The following is a 25525-nucleotide window of genomic DNA, read 5'->3' on the forward strand; positions in this document are numbered from 1 at the left end:
AAGTGTATCAAATTTTTGGTGCACTAAATGCAGCCACGCAATTGTTTGATTTTACCTAGGATGTAACAAATTTCAGTGTAAAATAAAACCGCAATAGGCTTTCAGGGGTATGGAACATTTGAACCATAACAGCACATCTGCCAGACATTTATTGACCCATTCATGTTTCCCAGAAAGTCCTTTTCTCTTTTATTACCTAATGATAACATAAAGGAATGCACAGTATTAGTCAAATTGGCAAAACGGTTTTCACATTTTCAAAAAGTTGACTTTTGATGCTCAGAATGATCAATAGTACAAACCTGGTAGAGAACAACACAGAAGAGGAAGAGAACAATGTAGAGGATTTTGTAGACAACAACCTGAAAAGTAGCACATAGTTAGATTAGGTAAATTTAAAATTTTCGCAGATTTCATGGGTATTGTCTGGCCTTCTATTTATGAAATTTTGGGCTTGTCAGGAAATACCTTTCCAGAGAAGCTGACCACAAAGAACATGGAGCAACAGAAGAGGATCCAGTACTTCACCAACATCCCTTTCAAACCAGAGATCAGCATGGCCACAATAGGTGATGGCTGACTCTCCTCCTCAGCTGCTATAAAGGAGAAAAAAAACAAAAGAAAGAGCAAAAATGTCAAATCAAGGGTTATCTATGTGATGAATTAAAAAAAAAGAATTAGGATTCATGAAAAAAGGAAGAAAGGAGAAAATCATTAGACAGAGCTTCAGAAAACCTGTCTGACTTTCATAATTTAATGTTTTGTGTCTCACAGTCTAGAGAAAAGGGATTAAAAATGTAAATTACATGACAAGACTTTAACTTCATCGAGAGATTCTGCTCTTTTATTCTGCTCTTCTTTTCTCTCCTTCAGCTGCTGACGAAACGTCACCCAGAAGCTGAAGCTGTAGAGGACCTGAAGCAAAGACACATGAACAAAAGCATAATTTTAAGAACATTTAAGAATCAATTTTTCAGTGTGGATTACTGAGAGAATTTTGGAAATCACATTAGAATATTTCTGGCTTGTGTTATTATTTGTGATTAACACCCTAAATAATACCTGTTCAACTAAATTAACTGTTATAGCTTGTAAAAGTAATTTTGATTTGTAGATGGCCGAAATCGAAACAACAAATATTTAGTCCTTATCTAAATAAAATTGCCTTACATACATGTCTTACCTTAGCTCCTAAGTGCAAACAGGGTGCAGGGTGATAGCTGTTCAAATCAAAGTCCACTATTACTGTCATGGGCAGACCGGGATAAAGCTCAGCCCGGCTGAGGCGGAGCCCACTCAGGAAGCCCAGCACCACCAGGACAGTGCCATAGAGAGCAAGGAAGGGGGCAGACATCATGGCATAACGCCTCCTGTCCCGCATCATCCAAATGATGCAGGACCACACAAGCAGGGCAAAGGTCAGCCAGTTGTTGTAGGTGATACTCCACACCTGACAGTGGCAAATACAAAGGACGTTCTGGCATTAATGATTGGGTGATTCTTAAAAAATTAAATTCCGACTTGTAAAAATCATTTATTTCCAATAAACTTGCTAATTGTTAAACAAAACAATGAATCAATTAACAGTAAAAAGTTCAAAATAAATCAGCAAACAATGTGTCTAAACATTTCATTTTAATGTGTGCAAAAGTATTTAGGTGAATGATGCATTAAGTGGTGCTTGAATTGTGATCCAAGTGCTGGAAACCAAAGGCAGAACAAGCAGAAAGTTCTATTTGTTAAATCAACGTGGAACAAGTTACTAAAAAGCCCAAAATCTTAACTATAATCTGAACTATAGTCCCAATTGCTCTGAGAAAAATCACTAAACATGTCGAATTATTGGAAACCCGGGCTGAATATGAAACAAGAAAAGCAATTCAATTCAATTCTATTCTATTTATTTGTATAGCCCAAATTCACAACAACAGTCGTCTCAGTGGGCTTCGTACCGGTAATTGTAAGGTAAACATACAATCAAAAAGAATCATAAATGCATAGAATTCAATAGGATAATACTAAAACTTTAACTAAACAGACTTAACTAAACTGGCATCCCTGCCCTTAGACCCCCCTTCGAGGTAAGGAAAAACTCCTAAAAAAAAACGGGTTCCGGAAAAAACGAAGAAACCTCAGGGGTGCTCACATGAGGGGGGATCCTCCCCCAGGACAGACAGGCGATGTACCAGAACTCTTAGAGAAGAATTAGCTTATCTAACTCTCCAACTACATATTTAAAGTCCAGCAGGAAAAAGCAGAAACTGATCTACAATCAGACATAAATGTAAAGCTAAAGTCAAACATTTAAACCACTAAATTTCGCAGTTTCTGTTTTTTATATGATCTAAACTGAACTAAAATATAAACACCTAAATCATTTTTGCTTTTGCTCCCGCTTGTCATGAGATGAACTCAAAGATCTGAAACATTTCTCTTAAATATCATAAATGTCTGTGATAGTGAACACTTCTCCTTTGCTGAGATAATCCATCCCACTGCAGAGGTGTGCCATATCAAGATGTTGATTAGACAGCATGATTATTGTGCAGGTGTGCCTTAGACTGGCCACAATAAAAGGCCTCTCTAAAACCGGTCATTTTGTTTTTTTAAGGGGGTGTGGAAAACCGGTATCTGCTATGGGTGGTCACAATAATCATACTAATACATTTCAACAATGTGAACCCCTTTTAACCCACTAATGTTGGTAAAGAACCATCTTTAGAATGTATTCACTGTAAGAGAATCAAAACCAAACCAAAATTATAAGGAGTTAGAAAAATGATTTGTACTTTACCATCATGATAATGAGGGCGCTGACATAGCTGTGTTTTTGCAACAGCCTCCCGAAGATAACCAGACCACTGGGGCCTTTGGATGGAGGTAAAGTGTCTGCCAGGCTCTTTGACATCTCCTCACTCCCATCTTCTACTACTTCTTCCCTTTCTGCCTCTAACAGGTCAAAAATAGACACAAATGAAAGTACACAAAGATAATTAGACAATAATATTTTGAATAACTCTGTTAACTTTGCAGTTTTTTGATCAAACGTAACATTTTAGGTCATGACACTTAGATAGCGACATGTTTAGAAGTTACCGTGTGAAGGTGACTCTTTGTCTCTGTAATGGGGCGGAGGGTAACAACTTATGAACTCTTCCCCTTCTATGAGACATCCAAGGCTTTTGCTTTTGATATTTTCCCAGGAAACCCCAGGTGGCAAAATGACTCCCTGAAAAAAGGAAGCACACAAGATTTTAAGCATTTGGTAACAGGAACTTGAATTTCTAAAGACTTTACAATTTTATCATACTCACTTACCTCATCGGGCACATAGGTTTCATCGTCTGTGCTGCTCAAAAGCTAAAAAAAGGGTTTGAAATGTATAAAAAGAAACACAACAGTGCAAGATTTCTGATTTTAGCAATGGCCAATGCTTCATTTGTGGCTGATTGTTTTTAAACACCAAAAAAGCATAGATTTTAATAGATGTTGTATGGCTACAATTATTTGTGTGTCACCTCTAGCTTGTCTCCGGAGATGTAGATGACCCTCGAGAAGCTCGGTGGAGCCTCTGGACTCTCTAATGGACTCTCAGTTTTGTCATCATCAGCAATTTCCTGAGAAGCGCCAAAGCATTTAAGTGCATCACATAGGTAAAAAAAAAAAAAAACTGTTTACCATTAAACTGTTTATGTGACAATTGGGTTCAATCTGCCCATAAAAACATGTTCAGTGCATAAAATCCAAATGATGAAACACTGAGGTTTTTGGTGAACAAAAAGTTTCTCTGGCTCATTTCACGACTGACCTAAATTTCAGAGAATCTTTACAGGAGAAAGAAATCCAAAAATCTCATATTGTGCTATATTTGTACAATACTAGGAGCTGTACTAAGTTCAAGTTACTTTGGGTATCACATTGATATATATCTTTCGTGCTATATTTTTCACCGCAATCGGCTGGTCTGGGATCAGACTGACGAATTTAGTTTCACCCCAGTGGTGAAATGACAATAATAAATCCTTGAATGCTTGAACCCTCCACTGGTGTTCCACAGGGTTCTGTTCTCTGCCCTCATCTAAACATTTTCAGCTCAATCTTTATAAAACAGAGTCTCTCTTGCTATCCCTTCCATTCCATTCCACACAGCTTAACTGTCGTCTTGGATTTTTAGGGGATGATCCCTCAAAATACCCCACTTTTTATAACTCTTAGGGCGAGTGGAGTTTCTTTACAAAGTGACAGAAATATCAGACCCTACCTGTTAGTTTAAAAAACTCATATTATTGTACAGACACTTGTAATCTCTTGGCTTCTGCTAATAGTTCTAGGGCTACCAATGATCAGCCAAAAAGCACATGTTACACCGCTGATCAGACCTTGGAAATTAGGACGTTTTTATGGTAGCTTTATGGCACAGCATACTGCATTATTTCACTAGCAAACCTAAGGTAACAGATCCAGAGAAACCCAAACCCAATCAAGACACTTTTGCAAATTATCATAAACATAAATTATCACATTCCCACAAACCTCATCTGGGATGTGAACCCACTTGTGCAGCAGAGCTATCAGTGTGTAGTACAGCAACAGCAGAACGAAAGGGTTAATGAAGTCAGGCCAGCAAACATGTGGGTGCAGACCAAGGGTGTGCGGGTCTGAAATATTGGTTCTGATCACTCCTGTCATCCCAAACAACCTAGAAAAGCACAAGGAAGAGAAAATGGCATGAGGGTGCTGTGAAATCAACATTAGGAAGTATGCAAGAGACAAAAAACTTCAATAAAACCTTTTTTTGTCCACAGCCTGTATTATCTAGATTAGCCAGAAACCGTTTGAATAAATACTAAAAGTGAAAAGTAACATAAAAAGTAATTGTGCTCCTATGATTTTAAACTAGGTAAGCTACAAATACAAAATTCTTGTCAAATCCCTTATACCTGGCATAGATGTCGTCTGGTGGTACAAGCTGCTGCGAAATTGGCAACTGATACAGATACAGAGCAAGCAGATGTCCTGCACTGAAGATAGCCATCATCACACACAGAGAACTGAAAAGCAGCATGCTGATGGAGCGGCTGAATATCCACCACCACACCAGCCCTAGAAACACCCCAAAATACACTCCAGACGTGAGGGAGGGCAGAGTGATACCTGCAGACATAACAACACATCACCACAAGCCAAAAGATCAAAACAACCAACTGATGAGTGCCCAACCATGACATACCAGCCAGACCCAGCAGTAAAGTAACCACTACTTTCCCGGCTGTGTTCATGATTGCTGACAAAAGGAACTTCAGTCCAGCTGCAAACATGATCAACTTTTGCACAAACTGTGGAGGCTCTGACTGAACTTTCACAGTGGTCTCCTCTGAGCTGTCAAAAGATGAGCCTTCAGTAACACATCCATCCTCTGATTCTGTGTCAGAGCTTTCCATATCCTGCAAGATTCATGAAACAACCCCAATAACATATTCTTGAAAGAACAGAGTGGAGAAGTAGTTGTTGTGGGTGCTGTTACCTGTGGGCTTGAGGGTGGAATTCCATTTTCGTGGAGGCTGACTTGGGGCACAGTACGTAAATGCTTTTTGGTCACCCTCAGTATCAGAAGAGTGGAGAAAAATAGGACAACATCCGGGGCCAGGAGACGAACTATGTCTGCAGCATCGACTAAACTGAATCTGTGAAAGAAACAGCACTAAAATGTTGGTTTCCAGAGAAAAATTATAAAAAAAAGTCCAAGTGTTTAACTCAAAAGTTACAAATTGAAGTATGTAATTAACACAAAAGAGACTACAATACCTTACAATGCCCAGATGGTAAAAAACGTTTTCCCAAATGCCACTCACTGTTGAAAAATATTAAGGTTATAAGGCAAAATCAGGGTTCATTTTAGGCAATAACTTGTTGCGGCTTAAAAGGAAACTATTTTACAGATTAATTTTCAAGGTAAAAGAATTACCATGCGGAGGGATGTAGGCGAAAGGAATCTGCATGAAGCACTGAAGCGCCAGGAAGGTCACACTGGTGTAGATGATTATTCGCATGAACTGGCCTGTTTTTCCTTAAAAGATCAACCAAAATTAATATTTAAAAATTAATGGTTAAAAATCTTAATTTTTTGTCTGTATTTTGGTTGAGATGTTTTTCACTTATTACAATTTTAAAAATTGAATTATAATGTGGATCTTAAATGAAGAATTATTTTGGCATAACAAATATTTGTGAGGATTGTGAAATTTGGTTTTGAGGAACCCTGTCCTGTTCCTGTGGAGGGTCGTCTGGGCCACTCCTCTTCATGTCTTGCAGGGGTTTTTGCCACCGCAGTCCACGCCGCGCCATGTCCGATAAGTTTTCCTGCTGTTATCTTCTCAGGGACAGGGCATGTTAAGCTTGGCTTTGGCAACCCTTCTCAGAAACACACACATGAAGAGGAGCCACCCCTGTGACCCTCCACAGGAACAGGACAGGAAAGAAAAAGAAGCTGTCCCAGAGACTCTCCACAGGAACAGGACATGGAACATGAAGGAGCAGGCCTGGTGACTCTCCTCAGAAACATGACTGGGAACATGAAGGAGAGGTTCCGGGAAACCTCCTCAGGAACACACACACATGAAGAGGAGCGGCCCCTTTGACCCTCCACAGGAATAGACACATGAAAAGGAGCGGCCCCTTTGACCCTCCACAGGAATAGACACATGAAGAGGAGCGGCCCCTTTGACCCTCCACAGGGATAGACACATGAAGAGGAGCGTCCCCTTTGACCATCCCCAGGAATAGACACATGAAGAGGAGCGTCCCCTTTGACCATCCCCAGGAATAGACACATGAAGAGGAGCGGTCCCGGGGATCCTTCCCAGGAACAGGACATGGAAAATGAAGTAGCCGGAGGTCCTGGTGACCCTCCTCAAAACCAAAGGTCACAATCCTCACAATATTTATTTTCTACTCAAAGTGAGAGACATTTTTCGATTTTTCCAAATAAAACCTTAGGTTCTTTATGTTTGTTTTTCAGTTGTTGGACTTTATTCTGTTCCAAAATAAATTCTTGCAGCTACTAAGCCAATAAAAATTCAGAGGCTGCCTAAGCAATTAATTTTTCAATTTAAAAAAAAGGCGCAATTTTGTGTATAATGTTAGGTTGTGAGAACATTGGAGACACAAAGCATTAATGGCTAATGTGAGTAAACATAAGCTGAGCCAGCAAATGCTGTTGATGTTCTCCCTTTTTACTAAAAGCATTGTTTCACTTAAACCTCTCTGCTTCCTAAGAAGGAAGTTACATATTCACACACAAACACACTCTTCTTAGAATCTGTGGTTCCACAAAAACACATTTTTGTTGCACACAAGGACAAACACACTCTTCATCACTTAGTCCCAGCAGGGTTGGGCTCAAATGAAAATAAGTGGAAACCGTGAAACTGAAAGCTCATCTGTTGTTTTTTTTTTCCTGATGGACCGTTGGTGAAGACAGATAAAACTGAAATGCTGTCAGAATGCTGACATGACATCTTTTAATTCTTTGCAGTAATTACCAGGCAATGCATAATAGATTTGATGATTCCAACCGCTCCCCCTTTACAAAGTACTTTGAGGGAGGCATACTGATACTTTAATTCATCAGAAAGGAGTAATCAATTTAGAGGAAGTACACGCACATGCGTACACATCCTCACACACACAAAAAACATGAGCACACAGACGGCTTTAGACCAAGTCTAACATTAAAGTTAATTAAACCCCCCCCTTTTTTTTTACGCTGGAGGTGTTTTCTTGTTATTCTTTTAAGGCTTCCATGAAAACAAGAAGATTTTTTTATAAAATGAATAAATTATAAACCCACATAACACTTTTGCCTGCACATCTCCGATAAGATTTCTAGTTGCTTGAACGATATCCTGTAGCTTTTTTCCTCAAGTTCCATGTTCATCCTGTCAGAACCAGGGGTTCGACCACAACAAAAGCACGCAGGTGGAGCCGTTTCTGTGTCTCAAAGGTAAATGGGTTTTGGTGTAAAATGTCCTAATGAACTAAAAAAAAATACAACAAAAAAATGCTGTTTAAAGCCTGCAATGTAATATTTATTTGGAGTGAGATCAATAACCAAAGTTCTATGTTTATGGTGAAAAATGATGGTTAATGAGGAAAAGGCCACAATGAAACACAAGATCACTGTGTTTAGATTAAAATAATCCTGACTTTTGTTTTCTGGCATAGTTATTTTAGTTATAAAAGTATCCGTTCAAACCTGATGGAAAGGGTCTGACGGACAAACAAAGCTCAAAAACTGACTCAGTTTGATTGAAATGAGTCCAAATTCAAGCACAATATCACACAGCTGTGTTAGCTAAGTTAATCAGTTTACTGTCAATTTTACTGAATAAAAAACACATCCTTCTGACTTCAAAGAAGGGGAAAAACTCATTTCAGGATCGTTTTTCTCTAGTGATTCCATCCATCCATTTTTGTAACCCGCTATGTTCCTTTCGTGATCACGGAGTTTGCACAAGCCTGTCCCGGCTGCTGTTGGGCAAAGGCGGCGTACACCCTGGACAGGTTGCCAGTCTGTCACTGGGCAAACAATCCCTCACACATAAGCCCACCGAGGGACACTTGACCACTTAACCTATGAAGCATGTTTTGGACTGTGGGAGGAAGCTGGGGTCCCTGGGGAAAACACGCGTGCACGCGGAGAACATGCATCTCTTGTGATTCACACATCTTATTAATAAACAAAATAACCGTTAACTGACCTACAGCTGAACCTTTTTAAATACTTCTAAGGACAAAAGAAAAGTAACTTTTACTCAAAACAAAAATAGTAATTAAATAATTCAAGGCAATATTCCCATGTGTAAGTAAAATCCAGCAGCCTTTGAGCGAAAAAGAAACTTAATCTTTTAGGTGAACACATATGTGCCCAATAGAACCAACCCTCTTCAAACTAACTGTGATTAAACTAATCTTTTAAAAGATGTGAAAGTTTGTAGTAAAAGGTCACACTTTGCTGAGAAATGACCAAACACACCCCCAAAATGAGAAAGAAGATTCTTAAAAAAGGAAAGTTTTTTTTTTTTAAATAATAAGCACAATTACAATGGATTAACAAATCCAGACATGTTAAACATTATTTTGAATATCATCTTATAGACAACAGCATGGATGACCAAAAATTTAGAAAACTGAATGTGAAATCTGCTCTAAAGTTGCACTATTTTAGAATTTTAGAATGAAGAGCCCCTTTCACCTTTCAAGGTGGCCAAGCTGGGGTTTGGCAGCAGTGGCAGGATGAGTAAAAACCCAAAGTACACCACGGACAGGCCATTGTAGCGGAATGAAGTAGCTGGGACACAAAGAGTAGAAAATAAATGTGTTAGACAAAATTTGCTCATCCATTTAAATAACCTAATTATTTGTGCTCGTTTGAGTTCATAAATATAATAAAAAACATTTTACAAGTCTTGTATTTGATTTAAACTTTCCAAATGTACTGTATATAAATCAAATAAGCTTAATTTAGTGTACAATATTTGGTCATTTCTATAGTCTTAAAAAGTACATTTAAAACGTACAATTTTTGTAGATGCAAAGATGCAAAATAGGAATCTGTAAGTAATTAACCCTTCAACTACCCAACCAAGACAAAATGAATTTTTAAAAAAATATTCTGCTGCTTATAATATATATATATTTTCCTACTGTGCACTACCTTTTGGTTGAGCAGGCAGTTAAAGTATTAACACATACTTTTCCATTTAAAAATGCATCACAAAATGGGAAACTCATCCGGAATCCCCCCAGACGTCTCATCCTAACTGGGTTTTTATCATTGGTTCACTTGTTTGGTGTCTTTTCTAAATCACTGAGAATTGTGCAAATACACTATAAGATATGTCACTGCAACTAAAAACCCTCAACAACAATCATAGCTATTGATCTACCGCAGCTTTCATAATCCATTTCTGTCCACAAAGGAAGCAGCTTTAATCGTTTCCTCAACTTTAGCGTGAAATCTGAAGCTGAACTCCTTCTGTCAACACAAATTAAAAAGAGGATTCAATAAACACCAACTCACCAATAAGCAGGAACAACGGCAGCAGTAAGTTATAGAGAACCCCAACCATGAGGTCTCCTGCCATGTCCTCCTCTGTGTGTCAGACACCAAACTTTTCACATTTCCCAGAATCAAATTAAAATAATAATGATAAAATCCTGGAATTCAGAGGTTAGCGGTCCAACAATCAGACTGCTACAGGATGGGGATGACGATTTTCTGCTCATGAAAGCCTGAGGTCCAGAGCACAGGGAGAAGCTGTCCTTCGCTCTTTGCTGGTCTTTCTGTCACACCCTCCCTTTCCTTCACTCACCTCTCCCCCCGCCTGTCTCAGATATGATGCATTGTAATCCAGCATCTTTGGCATTATGCTCAAGTTGCAGCTAATCTCATGCGGAAAGGCTGCTTTCACCACATGACAGAAAAATGTGTTTCCTTTATGGAGGAAAACCATGAAGAGGAAGATTCTTTGTTCATATTTTTAGTATTTTAAAAAAAATACCTATGCATCATGTTGAAATTGTGTCTCAATAAAACAAGCTTGTTCTCAACATTTTTTTCAAATTAAGAGGACTGTATTCCCAGCCTTTCAAACTTAAGTTGTGTTTTCTTTTTTTGTTTGTTTCTATTTAATGTTTTTGTTAACATTTATGATTTTTTTTCTTCCATGTAGCCGCATCAGGCTGGGTCATCATATTTGCAACGTGGGGCAAAGGGAAGTGTATCTAATATTCATGGCAGTGAGGCCATTAAAGACCTGGTGCAAGTACAGAGGGATGATCAATGCAAAAAAAACTGAGACAAGCAATAACATCAACATTTATCCAGATGAAGGAAAATTCAGCATCAGACTTTTTTTTCAAACAAAACATGGGATGTCTTCTTCAATAGCTTTTGTCTGCATGTATTTGTGTGTGTCTGTCTAAAACAGCCATTTGAGAAAGACAAGGAACTTAAGACATTCATAAAAGGAGTTAAATCTGTGTGTCACTAAAAGGTTTTTTTTATTGATACAGTTTAATTTAAACCAGTAGTGTTTATTTTAATCAATCAAAAGGTAAAGAATCTGGATAATACTGTATTTGCATCGCTGTCAGAACTTGTTCTCAAAAATTGAAAGTTAATCAAATGGTTACAAAGATGTTTGAAAATAAGAAGAATTTCAGAAAGATTTCATCCAAAGTTAAGGGATGGTTTGGCAGAAGCATGAAACAATCTGGTGAAAGGATACCTAAACCTCCTAACGCAGAAATGCATACTACATATTTTTGGTTTGTTTGTTTTTTCAAGACAAGTGAAAGCATTAAGTGACAGATTCAAGATAATCAAAATTTTTACCTATGATATGTAATTCCTTATTTGTTTTCCTTAAAAAAAACTCTTCAAATGTTGCAATAATTTAAAGATTTAAGTTGAAAAAAATTAAAACTGCACAAACATTTACAAAAAGATACAAAAACATTGCATTGTAGACATTGCAAAAATTGCATATATAACTGTGCATGAAAAGATAGGTTTATTTAATTTTACTTTTTGAATGTTTCATAGTCTTATTCTATTAGATTGTCATTTTGGAAAATATGGATTTACTATATTTCTGAATTAAAAATTTTTTAATAGATTTTAATCTTTGAATGTTTTTTATTATTTTTATTCATGTATTCTTTGTGTTTTTTACAGATGTGCTTGTGTGGTTGTGAATGTCTCTATTCTATTCCAACAGATACGTGCAAACTCAAGTCTGTAAGGGTAAATGTGAAAATGAATAATTGTGCAACAAATACAAAATGTTGTAAATATAGATCTGTTCTTACTTCCTCAATATTTCATATAATCCCCTAAGTAAAATGTTTACATGTTCTAAACTGTTGTTTTACTTTTCACTTTAACACGTTTTCTCTCTTTCTACCTTTTGGTTTTACAACTTCTTCTTCCACTTTCGGCTTCTCCCATCAGGGGTCGCCACAGCGAACAAGTCGCATGGTAAATTTGGCAATGTTTTACGCCGGATGCCCTTCCTGACGCAACCTTCTCAAACCGGGCTTGGCTTTTGGTTTTACAACATGTGAGAAAAATGATGTCTTCTAAATTAGTAGACCTGGCAGCAAATTCTTTTAAATTGCTCTCAATAATGTGAGAGTAAAAGATGTAAAAAAGAAAATGTGTTTCCCTAACGAGAAAATAAAACTGTGCTTGCAGTTTATGTGCATGTAGGCTATGTGTCCTCTGATCATCCTACTGCCGACAAATAAACCCAACAATGTACAGAGTGTTTAAAAATATGTTCAATTACATCTCAGCTGCTGTAAATTGTAATTGATTGTGATCATAATGAGTGCTGAGAAAGCAGCTAGTGTTTCACGGGAGAACTGCTTCAGAGAGATGTGAACAGAAAGGCTATAAAAGGGTCTGGAGAGGAAGGCATTAGAGAATGTGGGCTTTTGTTTGTGTTTTTAAATTACCTTTTGCAAAATACATAAATAAGAGATCAGAAGAAGCAGAAAAAATGATTTAAAAGGTTCCCAATAATGTCAAATAAATATTTGATTAAGTCAACATGGGTTTCAAAGGAGGCTCTAGCCCCCTCTGCTGGCAGAAAAGAGATTGCAGGTAAAAGTTCAATTAAAAAACAGTGATGAGCATTAAAGGTATTGGGTCAAATTAGGATCTGCTTAAAATGGATAAGATAAAATAAAATAAAACAGATTTTAAACTTTTTTTTAAATTGAAAATTTAAAAACTGTTTTAAACTCGAACATACACATTGTTATAATAATGGAAATTGTGAAAATACAATTGTACATTTGAAAAAATAATACTGTAAACCTGAAGGAATTTTCAAAATTTGTAACAAAATGTTGTTGTTGTTGTTTTTTTAAATTTACAATATGGTTTTTCATTTATTTTCAGCTGATTTTAATTTGACCCAATGTAAACTGCTCTGTAGAGCAGCTGTCACTCAGACTTCCATTTTAATTTGCAGGTTTTATGATAAAGTTTTCAGCTGTGCTCTTGCAGCATGTTGTGTGAAACTGTCATACAGTATGTGAGACACGTAGACTGGTTTTGATCACAGTCATAAACTATTAATGCAAGAATGACTAAACAACTTCTTACAAGAGAAATTCATTAAAGACTAAGCTTATTAATTATTTCTGTTTGAATTGTTTGTACAATCAAGTTAAACTATTTGAGCTTGCTGTATATACTATTTTCAAAAGGTTTTAACATTTCACAATTATCTCTCAAGGCGGTTCAAGTGCCAAAGTTTGAATGAAATGTCATGTAATCTAATTTTAAAGTTTTTTTTTCAAAGAATTTTTCCATCAGTGAGCTTTACTTTTATTCAGTTTCATGTGTGTATGTATGAATATTAAATATATGTATGTAAATATAAATATGTGTATTTAATATATGTATATTTGCATATTAAATGTCATTGCAAATTGTTTTCTGGAGGACACTAAATGACACTTAACATCTTTAACATTTCAGATTAGCGTAAATATATACAATTTTGGTTTATGTGACATAACAAATGAACACACTCAACAATCACCTCCACCTAACTCCATTTGCTGCTTGACAAACTTTTGCATTTTGCTGATCCTGTTGAGGAGCAGTTTTGGAGCAGTTCTGCAGCTTCCTTAAAGATGTTTGTGTTGCCACGTCAAATTTTATCTTACCCTGCAAAGGCTGTAAAGAATTATGACTGAAATTATTTGTTTGTTTGTTTTATTATATAGAGCAATATGGACACAGTGTTGTTGTCTGTTTGTTTTTTTATAAAACAACCTTCTCTTTAGATTAAATTAATCTTCGCCTTCTTTCCATGGATATTTTATGCGTGCATTTTGTTTTACTTTCTGGTTAAGTCCTGACAGCGTTTTGATATAATGCATTGGCAGCAACAAAACACAAAATATTCTACAAAACATAAGCAACATACACAATTAAAGTTAGATAGGCAAATCTTTTGGTTTATATTAAATTAAGTCTTCATGTGTAGATTGGAATTAGAAGAAACCGCCAAACGTTTAGGATAGAATCACAGCTACTTTTCTGTTACTTTATAAAATAGTGATGACTAAAAAAACAGTTTAAAACAACCTTGTGAATATAATTTTTACAAGTAAAAACAAGATTTGGCTTAATTGGAGTCACTTAGGTCCACCACCTATCCAAATCCACCTCAAAATATATTTTCAGTCTTCTTACATTTGTAGTACATAATCTATGCAGTAAAATCTGCTGTTGGTCTCCTTATCAATGTGACAAAAGGGCAAGATTTTAGGAAAATACTATTTTTGATTTTACTTTTTCCAACATAAACTACATCAAAATGCCATAAAACAATGCAGACATGTTTTTTAAAAAGAGGTATGATACTAAGCAAGGTTTCCTTATAATGTCATAAAAATGTCTTCATAAAATTTACCTCAAGTTTTAGACACAGCAAAGGAGAGTGAGAGTGTCACCTAGTGGCTGATAGACTTAAAACAACAAAGTAAGTGACCTTTCAAAAAGTTTCACCTGAAACTGCGAATTTCTCCTAAATTAACTAAAATGTCAAGAATTTCACATAAAATGCAGTTAAGTTCAGATGACAAGTAGCCTTCCTCTATCACTTTTGCAATGTGTTCTCTCATTATTTTATACTTTTTAGCAGGAAAAACCGGTTTGTGATTCAGATGGTTGGTACTTACCTTTACAGTTTTTATTATGCCCGTTTTTCCAGGAAAGAAAATCCGGGATCAGCCATTGCAGGGAAAAAAAAGCAATGATAGAAACAGAAAAACCTAATTGGGTTCGGTCCAAAAAAGTGCCAAGTCTTTACACTTCCAAAACAAAAAAATGGATGGTTCCATAACTTTCTTGGTGTGTTTTTGATCAACTGCTCTTCAGTCCAGCAAAAATACATTTACTGTATATATATGCACTATTATATATTCAGTTTATTAAAGACTAGAATTGGTAGTTTTTTTCTTCACAAAAATGTGACTTCCAATGTAAATATATTTTTGTTTTCTTGTCTTTATATGTGATGCTCTTCAAAATACATTTAAAATCTTCCCAATAAACATACATATAACTGCAGCCAAGCTTCATTGAAGTGGCATTAGTGGTTGTCAGTGGTAAACAACTGATTCAATCAATCTCCAACCACTGCAATCATGCTTAACAATTTAAAAAAAAACCTGTCTTTGGTTTGAAGATATTTTCACCAATCGGAGAACTTTTATGGCAAATTGGACAATAGACATGGAGTAAGAAAGAGATCCATGAAGCTCAGATGAATTTTCCTCTTAGCATATGAAAACATTTACCGGCAGCAACAAAACTGCAAATTTAAATCTGATTGTTTTTATTGAAGGTTTTTCATGCATGCACTGTGGTTCTGTGTAGCCAAAATAAAGAAGAAATGCAAAATATTTTTTTTCTGGGTAACTTTCGTTTCAATTTAATAAATGTTTAAACTGTCAAAGAAAGGCCATGAATTGAGCACCTGTCTTACACATTTTGACCAAATACTTAAGTAGCCACACGTGGACCCAAGTCTGGGTCTCCCTGTGCCGGTCCCTAGCCTGGATAAAATACAAGGTTGTCAAGGAAGGGCATCCGGCATACAAAATCTCTGCCAAACTACTTGTGTGGATCAAAGCAGATTTTTTTCTGTGGCGACCCTTGATGGGATGTGGCAAAAGGTGAACAACAACTTTCCATAGGAATCGCTAAAGCCATCAGGCTGTACGGTCCAGTTTAGCTCCCTCAGAAAAGTGTTCTAAACACAGTCCTGCCTAAGGGGTTCCAGACTGAGAAACTGTCGAGAGAATACTTGTAGAGGAGTATCAAACTCCAGGTCTGGGGGCCCATTCTGGCTTTCATAATTGGCCCCTGATTTTAAAGTTTGGTAAGAGACCATGAGTGTCTATATAGAGCTATAGCACACAAAGTGATAACAAGACATAAAAAAAAATTGCTCAAACAAAAGAAGAGGAGAAAAAGTAAGCGGCTTTAAAAGGCAAAACGTTGACGATTTAGCTTTTTCGTTAATATTTTGATTTTAGTAATAATTTCAGATGAATTTCCTGCTTATGTCAAGCAAAAATCTTGAAGGAAAACCAATTCACCTCCCTTTTTTATCATGAAAAGGCTATTAAAATAAAAATAAATTAGTCTGCATTTGTATTTTGCAGTTTTTGCTGTTTTACTCCAACAGGTGATGTGGCCCTCCATTGCGATAAAGAGGAAGTGACCCCTGCCTCTTTAACTCAGGGGGCCCGTGTTAGTGGAGTAATGCTGCCAACATCACCAGAGTACCTTTTCAGTGACAGATCTGCTCGGGACCCTGGCCCACGTCCCGCAGGACTCCCTCCCGCCTGTAGTCTGTTTCTTCGAAGAGGGCGCCGTTTTCTCCGCACCGCCTCGCGGCTGACGCAGCTCCGCGCCCCGGCCACGTGACGTAGCGCAGCGGCCTCCCAGGGTTCAATGAGCTCCGTGTGGCCCCACCCCGCGCCTCTTCTGTCTTCTCAGTGTAGGCTACTATTCTCGGAGGGAGAGATAAAACGCTAGAGAGAACGGGAGAAAATAACACCCTCCAAGAATCGGGGTGTGTGTATTTTGTTGTTGTTTTGCCGGGTTCCAACCTTCGTCGACCAACGGCCGGAGGAGGAGCGGCCTTCGCGGTGGGAATGTGCTGCTCCAACGAGCCCGCGTCCTCCTTTTCTGAATGTTAATTGACATGTTCTGGGAGGACTGTAACCTGTTTACCCGCCTCGGAATCAAGGGGGATCCATGTAAATGTGCGTTTCTATGACAGTGCGGCGGCGGGCGAACACGTTTAGGCCTGAGAGCAGCCTTCCAGCGGCGGCTGATCTCCCATCTGCAACAAGAAGAAGAAGAAGAAACAGCAGCAGCGTGGATACATTTCGAGGGATTCTCATATCTTGGTCACGTTTTTTCTTGTGTCATTTGCCCCATTTTTATTGATTTTTCTGCCGCGGAGGGGGGTTTATGGAGACGGCATCTGGAAATAAGCGAAGGGAGAGTCTGTCGGTACGCAATTTTGGAGGCTTGGTGGTGATGTGAGGGTCTGATAACACATTTTCAGCAACAAAAGCGAGGAGGAGGAGGCCTTTTTTTGGAGCAGAAAGCAGAGCTCCGAACAGCCATCACTACATAAGGAGGACGAATTGAGGGTGGCACTGACTGACTGACTGAGCGCTTTTCTTTCTGTGTTTTTTTTTTTTTTTTTTTTTTTTTGCGTCGGATGGTGTTGCGGGATCTGGATGGGAAGGCAGCCGCAGTGAGTCTGGAGCTGTCTCGGCCTGATTTGATGCAGAGCATGAAAATAAGCTAGACGACGACGGAAGCTCGAAGACTGTCACACATGTAGCTCGTTTTGGGTGCAAATACATTTCCCTTCCTGTTGTCCCGCTGCTCTCCCTCCACCCCCGGACGAAGACTTTCGTCGGGGGCGACAAAAAGACAAAAAGAAAGTATAAAAACGTCCACCTATGGAAGTGTTTATTATGAAAGGCGGAGCGGAGGCGAGCCGCGGCACAGCGAGCGCGAGCTTTTCGGACACGCCGAGCTCGGCTTCCAGTCACGGGCAGCAGTGAGACGCTAGTCCCGGGCTTTTTTCATTTTTGTTTTTTTGGAGATGCTAAATAATCTGCGTGTACGGCCTCCGTTTGAGGTGGAGAGCAACATTTTGGTGTCGTAACGAACACTGTGGAATCCAGTCGAAGAGAGGCGGCTTTCAGAAGTGAAACAAACACTTTAGTGGAGGAGAAAAAAAAACAGCAAAGTGAGAGGGGAGGGGGCCTCCGCGGCGTTAGCAGCAATAATCCTGCCCTTTTTCTTGACTGCAGACTACGTTTAATGGACACGAGCTGCGCTGTTTAAAGGAAATCAAAGGTTTTAATGTGGGTGGCATTGTTGCCACGGGACAAACGAGGGATCTAGATTAGTTGTTTTCTTCAAACATCACCAGCAGTACTTCTTCTTCTTCTCCTTCCACCTCCTCCTCCTCCCCTGGACCCCCCACCCCCCATTTTTTTAATTTTTTTCCTTGCGGGAAGATGGGTTGTTTGGGCAACAGTAAGACCGAAGACCAGAGAAATGAGGAGAAGGCACAAAGAGAAGCAAACAAAAAGATAGAGAAGCAGCTCCAAAAAGACAAACAAATATACAGAGCAACACACAGACTACTACTTTTAGGTGAGTGTTTGTTTTCCTTCCTACTGCTTTTATTTCTTTGAGAGAAAAAAAAGAAACACCTGAATTTGTGGTCATGGTCCTGAACAGCCCTACAGACAAGGCCTCTCTGTGTCCACAGAGCAGACTGCTTCCTCCCTGCATAACCTTCTGGGATCTTGTTTTGGGAAACATTGTCAATAGTGTGACGGCCATTGCATACGTTTTTAAAACTGCAGTTCTTTTTTTTCTTCTTCTTTGGCATCAGGCTGTCAAAAGGAAAACCTGCACCACCAAACCATTTTCTACTTGAGTCCAGATGTGAAAAGAAATCAGAAGTTCAACTGTTAACTTTTAGAATTATGATGAGCAATCTCCAGAGTTGGGTTTACTTACATTTCATAACTAATTTCAGTTTTTCCCCCCTCCTTTATCTTTTTAAACAGATCTTATCCTTTTGCTTCAACACAAACTTCGTTTTAACCTTTATCCCACTTTGGGACGCACACGTTTGCAAAACAAACCATACTTGTAAATGACCTGTAAGGCAGTGTAGCCTCAAACATATTAAGGATGCTATACCACTTTAAAAAAAACAAAAAACATTTTGAACCCATTTAATGGACGAACAGACCTGTGAGGGGACGGAAGGTGGGAGGAAATTACATGCAAGACAAATATTCGTGTCTCCCCTCTACCCAGGTTTATCACTTGTTAGTGCTTGTGGTGTTCTCTGTAAAAATGCTAATATGTGATAAATCTCTTTAAGTGTTCATGGCGACAAACTGGTATTTATGCAGGAGGGGAAGTTGTAGTGACTTCAGAGAGGTGAGTGGTCCCACATGAAAACAGACATTCACTGCAAAGTAAGCCTGTTTTTAGTGTGGACTTTGTTGACCTGAAGTGTGTACTTTAGGGGAATCTGCATCTTCAAACTGCTTTTAAAATTTGGGCCAAAACAAAGCTTCAAAAAGATCTGACTGAGCAGATCATCTTTTGAGCTATTTTCCAATTGTTCCCAATTTCTGCAGAGCAACAGTAGATCATTAGAACTTCTCCTCTAAGTTGTGGGTAGGACTGTTGGTGTGGAGCAAGCCCGCCCGCCTTTTCCTCCTCGCTGCTCTGTTCACACATTCTTCCACTAGCTTACAAACCTAACATTACTGGTTGCTACAAAAATGGCGACCAATAGTGGAGCTATCCAGCTCGGACAAAGCGAGGAGCTACATGGATCTAGTTGTCTTCAAGTGGATGCATCGGAATGGAGCGGAGCAGGGAGCTTGTAGGCCAGCCAGCATATTTTCTACATGACAATCATTTGATTTAAGCGAAGAAATATTCAGAAATGCAATTTTGAGCTTAGTTTTCTTTATATATATCCTCAATCATCATAAAAATACTACAACAACATATTAAAAATTCCAAAAACAGGATTGCCATTAGAGTGGGGCTTTAAACTGTGCACAGGCTAACATTTAAGGTCTCCTATGCTTAAAATCAAAACATGCATACATCTTTATTCTAATTGAGGTGGAAATATTGGTTACCAATATATATATAATTAGAAAAAACATATGTTTCTCTCTTTTGGTTAGTTTAACTTCCTCACAAGAGAATATGTTATTATTGACAACTTAGGTGGTTTTTTTGTAAGCATTGTCATAATTAGTTCAACAAATGTTCAGTTTTTGTTTTTGCAGAAATACTTTTGCAGTTTTTTATATTGGAGGTGCAAAACTATTAATCTCAGTATTGTCAATGTATGATCCTGCATAGATGTCTTTATTTATATTTTGTTGGTCATATAAATCTTGATCTCTGTAAATATATGTAACCACTAGCCTTACCAGGACATGTGCCTTTATTTGTCAGATTTGAATCCAAACTAAAAAGGTTTACCTACAGTAATAAATGCTCATACTTGTGTTTCAGGTCCTCTTTGAATCTCAGCTTTAACCGTTTGATTGTTTTCACCAATAAAGCGTGAAAAAGTGACCCAACAATAGAAATACAAGTATGAATATTCAAATTTGCTCTAAAAAGGTTATAGTAGGATTAAAGGTAGTTCCACACCAGTGTTCTTTTTAAAGAAGTTCTTCTGAAACTTGTTGCAGTGTTTCCTACTATGACAATCAATGTGATGTAGGAAAAGACGAGTGAGAACGAGACTTCACACCTTCATATGAGGTCATCACTCTGATCTGAGAGATCTGAGAGCATGTCTATGTTGTGTTGCTCTTAAAGCACAGAAAAAGACGTATCCCAGAGTTTTGCTTTCTTTACTAATGTTGTGAATGGATCTAAAACATGGACCATGTTCTCCCAAAACAACTTGCCTCTCTAGTTCCGACCCCCAAGCAAGTCTTCAGGTGCTAGCAAGGGGTTAGAGCAGGGGGTGCTCAATAGGTCAAAATGTGGACATCAGAGATAAATAACCAATATAAAATATAAATATATATATATATTTTATTTTTTTTAATTGTCAAAGAATCATCTTCCTCACTGAGAAGTATTTGACTTGATTTATATGCAGATAAGATGTGCCTTTATTCTCACTGTCCACTTGGACAAGGAAATTGAAGTAGTCACCATCACAGTGTAAAAAACAACTCTAACAAAGGATAATATGAAAATGTCAATATGTACAATATGTACAGAGAAAGGCCAATTGAACATCCTCTGATACATATGTCACTGCACATACGTGTTTAACTACACTGAGTATTTAAACTCTTTCTGCGATTGGAAAGCCGCTACCCATGTATAAGGTCCCGGGCCTCTGGTAAACAACTTGAGCTTGCGAAGAACCACCCGCAGAGGGTGAGAGGGGCATTTTAATACATAGGTGCATCTTTTGGAGCTTGTCATCTCAAAAGTAACTTGCATGCCAAGACAGTGTAGGCACCCCTGAGTTAGAGTATGTTGAAGTACTTCTTGTTTTTCTGGTCGTTTAAGGTGTTCTGGCTTTTTGACAGATGGGACCCAGATGCAGCAAATGAAACTGGAACTATTATAATTCTTCCTAACAGCATTGGGATAGTTTTGCCACAACAAATGAATATCAGAAGCAGGGTAATTGCATCTATAAAAAAATGGGGAATATAGACTTTTTTTTTTTTAAACATACGTTTAACTGTTCAAGCTGTCACGGACCATTTGTAGGTTTGTTGAAAAATATACCATGTGTACATAAGAAAATATTACATTTGCACAGCAAAAATGTGACACTGCAAAAAGTTTAGCATTACTGAGCAACCAGAATTTTCAAAACGCCTTGTGGTCTGACTGTTTGCTGTTATTATCCTGAAGTAGCTGTATGTTACTGTAGCTTCTTATCTGAATCTCTCCACACATTGGGAAATCCAGTATTGAGCATAATAACATCTGGCCTGTTACTTGTGTCCTGATGAAAGACTTTTTATTTTGTTGCAGGAGCTGGAGAGTCAGGAAAGAGTACAATAGTAAAGCAGATGAGGATCCTACACGTCAATGGCTTCAATGCTGAGTGAGTATGATGACCAGTGCCAATACTTTATATGCAACTAGAATCAATTTTGTTAAAGATTGGGGGGGGGGGGGGGGGGGTGATTTTGGAAAACCTCAAATTTGCAGCAAATCTGTGCTGAGTTTGTCCCCCACACTCATTCAAGAGTTTAGTGTGAGGCTTCATTTTGAAGGGTTGTGTTGTTACAGCCAGCTCACGTGGTTTAACAAAAGAAGAAACTGTTTGTCAGGAGAGAATATTCTGAATTCCATTGATGCATGGAGTTAGTTTCTCAAGTGTTTCTCTTCAATTGCCAACAAACAAGGGTTTTTATGTTGGCTTTTTCTAAGTTTATCAAGATAAAAGTTCAAAATCATTTTTGTTATTGACCAGTAGTCATGCATTCCTGATTTACTTTTACAAACATCAAAAGGTTTTTATGAATGGCACAGGACCTGGGTTTCTAGATAGGCTGGATTTAATCTAAATATGTCTGAAGGGTTGCTATATGTGGATGAATGGAAATTAAAATAATTTGCATGAAAACACTATTATTTATACTCTTATTTAGATCAGGAGATCCGTACCAAGAAAACATAACAGATAAAAACACAAAGATATTTGTTACTTTCAACAATGTCACACTCAAAAGTCAACTTCCTGGTTAACTTCAGCAGTAAACAAAATACATTGACATTTATTTTGCTGTGGATCATTTAATAACATATCTTGAAACGGTTTTTCCATACTCTGTCATGCCAACTAGTTGGAGTAGATGGATGAGAAGTAGAAAAATGTGAAAATGGCTTTCTACCAACTTTAGAGGAAATTAATCACAAGATTTTCATAATATTCCTAAATTCATTTTCATCATATTTTTAAATCCTTTCCTTCCTTTTTATATTGTAATCCACCTATTACTTTTTATTTTAAAAACAAATTAATTTTTTCAGAATTTGTCTTTTGTTTCATTAAAGTAAATTTTAGTATCTTTGTTCTTTCTTTCATTTATGAAAAACTCTTCAATATTACTTATATATAATATTTACTTTGACCATAAGAATCTTCACCAGCATTTTACTTTAAAGATTTATGTACTTCTGGTGACATTTGTGCATTTGGTTGGTTTAGTTTATGTACTTAAAATTCAACAATACTCTCCATTTTTTAAGCAATAATTACATTGCCGGAAGTTTATTTTTACAAAACATTAATTTATAAAGATTGCGAATCAGCGATCTTGGGCGCCGCAAATATTCATACTCATATTTTTGGTAACAGATGGCAAATAAACCATTTCAATTGTTGAAATTTCAATTCAAATATTCAAGAAAATGTATAAAGAAACTCTTATTTCAGGATATGAAGATAAGAGGATTTAAGGATCAACAGGTGTTTGAATAATTCCAAAAAAATGTGTGAACTTGATTGTGGTGAAATAATCAAAGCTCTTTTAATAACAACCACTGAGTGTTAAATTGTAATGTGCAATAATGATTCTTGAAATGTTTAAATTACAATCAATAAGCTATTGATATTGTTTACTTGATCTGCAATGTGTAGCAATAATTTCTGGTTTAATGTTATCATGTGTTCTAATGATAATCAATTATTCTTACATATCGGTACCAGTACTGTTTACTGAAATCATGAATGAATGTTTTCTGAAGATCATCAATCATTACTAGGCACTGGATTTTGTTACTTCAAGAGAATCCATCTGATCAGAACCGGATTTAAAACACTGTAAAACTATCAAATGAATGAACTCAGTAGGGGTGGGATTATATAAGCTTGCTTCTTCCCACCCCTTTTGAAGCAATAAATCAAACTCTACTTATACTTCAGTTAATGATCACTGTATTTACTTAAGCAAATGTGATTTAAGTGACATTTATGTTTTGTTTTCTGTCTTTTAAATCTATGCATTTCATCATTTCTGTAATGAGTTTGATAAATATGTGTAAATTCTTTATTGCTTTGACTACAATACTTGAAATAAATCAATAAAATCAATTGTATATATATAGCCTAATATTGCAACAATAGTTTTCTCAATGGTCTTCATACTTATAATTGTATAATAAACAAGAAATCTTAAAGAACACAAAGTCATAGAATTCAATGGTTAAATTCTAAACTAAACAGACTAGGCTAAACAAGGGCATCCCTGCCCTTAGACCAGGGGTCGGGAACCTTTTTGGCTGAGAGAGCCATAAACGCCACATATTTTTAGATGTAATTTCATGAGAGCCATAGGATATTGTAGAGTCCCTTCCCCACACTGAGGCACAGAGACTTAACCTCTTTTAACTAAGGTTCTGTATTCTGGTTACTGTGGGCCGTGACCAACAGCGTAAAACTTGTTCAGCAACTCCTGAATCTCTCCCACCGAGAGCGCTTTCCCAACTTTTTTTGAAATTTAAATTTAAACATGATCATAGGTTGGTCTTAATGTTCTTTAGATGTGAGAAAGCCTGCTCACATGGATACGTGGAGCCAAACACACACTCAGACGCTGCAGTGTGTGGAATGTGACGGGCAGCGTGTTCTAAGTTTTGACAATCTGCGCGTTTCACCTCGCTGTCTGTGCCCACTACCCCTCCCCCTTTCCTCCTCACAGATCCCTGCACGGATGGTACAAACTCTGTGAAATCATAATGATAGTAAACTAATAGTGGCACAGAATTTTTCTCTCCAAGCACCGCTACTGTTGAGCGGCGCTCTTCTGGCATTGCATCGCGCCCGAGAAGGACTGGTCTGATAAAATTTTTTTTTTATGATTAAAGATTTGTCTACGAGCCAGATTTGGCCATCAAAAGAGCCATATATGGCTCGCGAGCCATAGGTTCCCGACCCCCTGCCTTAGACCCTCCTTCTCAGTATTCTAGCACCTTGCTAGTTGGCTTAGCTTCCACTGTGCAGAGCCAAGCTTGTAACTGTTCTAGCCTGGCCTCCAAGTCTAAGGTAAGACTACACTGAGCACAACTACCACTATCCTTTCTGAAGGAGGCAGGATGCTCACTGAACATACGGCACATGGGGCAGAAAAGAGGGGTGAAAGCAGAAGAGGTAGAAGTCATGTGTTAAACTAAGGCTAGCAATGTTTAGCTAAGGAGAAGCAATTACGTTGCAAGTTTAAGAGCAGCGTGGATAGCAAGCGGTTAATACAGTAGAGTATTCACTAGTATACTAAAAATGCTACTTAAAGAATATGAATGTGAATAATAAACCAGATGACACTCAAGTTTGGTAATAGCATTCAGGCTTATACTAAACAGGAGCAATACAGTCAAGCACTGGATTACACTCACCCGGAAATGACGTCACAGGAGGGAAGATCTCTCCGTGATTCACCTGAGAATATCCGAGTATTCTGATACTCATTACAGCCTTAACTGAAAGTTCAAGATGTAGCTGATCATTGTGGGTATAATTTTATGTGGATATCACTTCTCCAAACAGAACATTGGGAACAATTGCATAAAAACCTCCTGCAGTTAGTTAAAATTAAAGTTACTACTTTTTTTCTTCTTAATGATTTTAGATCTGATGTTGGTGGTTCTGATTTCTTAACATGATGCCCATAGAGGGTTAATAGGTCTCTTTAGTCTCTATAACTTCACAAGGAGTTCTTATTTATTGAACTGGAAAGAGTTGGTTATATTGTAATACCAGTTTACCTGGCTTGCAGCCAATACTTCTGTATTTAAAACAAAAAGAACTGGTTTAAAGTTGGGCTCCTCACCAACACTTTGGCTTTGCTGGTAGTAAAAGTTTCA

At 37.6% G+C, this 25525-nt stretch overlaps 2 protein-coding genes across 4 annotated transcripts in view; one reads left to right on the forward strand and one right to left on the reverse strand.

Moving 5' to 3' along the window:
* The window catches only part of si:dkey-11f4.7 (piezo-type mechanosensitive ion channel component 2), a 39104-nt gene extending 22583 nt beyond the window's left edge, over positions 1-16521 (reverse strand). Inside the window, exons 1-16 of one of the 3 annotated variants that reach the window (XM_078949536.1) lie at positions 16382-16521; positions 9254-9349; positions 5966-6067; positions 5806-5851; positions 5525-5684; positions 5231-5444; positions 4941-5154; positions 4534-4699; positions 3519-3617; positions 3319-3360; positions 3097-3229; positions 2795-2949; positions 1184-1450; positions 807-915; positions 469-596; positions 303-362 (exon numbers count right to left, since the gene is read on the reverse strand). In XM_078949536.1, coding sequence (XP_078805662.1) covers positions 303-362; positions 469-596; positions 807-915; positions 1184-1450; positions 2795-2949; positions 3097-3229; positions 3319-3360; positions 3519-3617; positions 4534-4699; positions 4941-5154; positions 5231-5444; positions 5525-5684; positions 5806-5851; positions 5966-6050 — 1878 coding nt within the window. In that variant the 5' untranslated portion in view covers positions 6051-6067; positions 9254-9349; positions 16382-16521. Of the gene's footprint in view, positions 1-302; positions 363-468; positions 597-806; positions 916-1183; positions 1451-2794; positions 2950-3096; positions 3230-3318; positions 3361-3518; positions 3618-4533; positions 4700-4940; positions 5155-5230; positions 5445-5524; positions 5685-5805; positions 5852-5965; positions 6068-9253; positions 9350-10081; positions 10273-16381 lie in introns of those variants that run through there. The other 2 variants (XM_078949534.1, XM_078949535.1) reach the window with 2 other exon arrangements.
* gnas (GNAS complex locus) overlaps positions 16476-25525 on the forward strand; it is a 30880-nt gene continuing 21830 nt past the window's right edge. The window contains exons 1-2 of the mRNA XM_004070342.5: positions 16476-18283; positions 21692-21764. Of these exons, the coding sequence (XP_004070390.1) occupies positions 18145-18283; positions 21692-21764 (212 nt within the window). The 5' untranslated portion in view covers positions 16476-18144. The remainder of the gene's footprint in view (positions 18284-21691; positions 21765-25525) is intronic.

This window comes from Oryzias latipes, chromosome 7 (genome assembly GCF_053564925.1).
Source record: "Oryzias latipes strain Hd-rR chromosome 7, Olatipes_Hd-rR_3.1".
NCBI lineage: Eukaryota > Metazoa > Chordata > Actinopteri > Beloniformes > Adrianichthyidae > Oryzias > Oryzias latipes.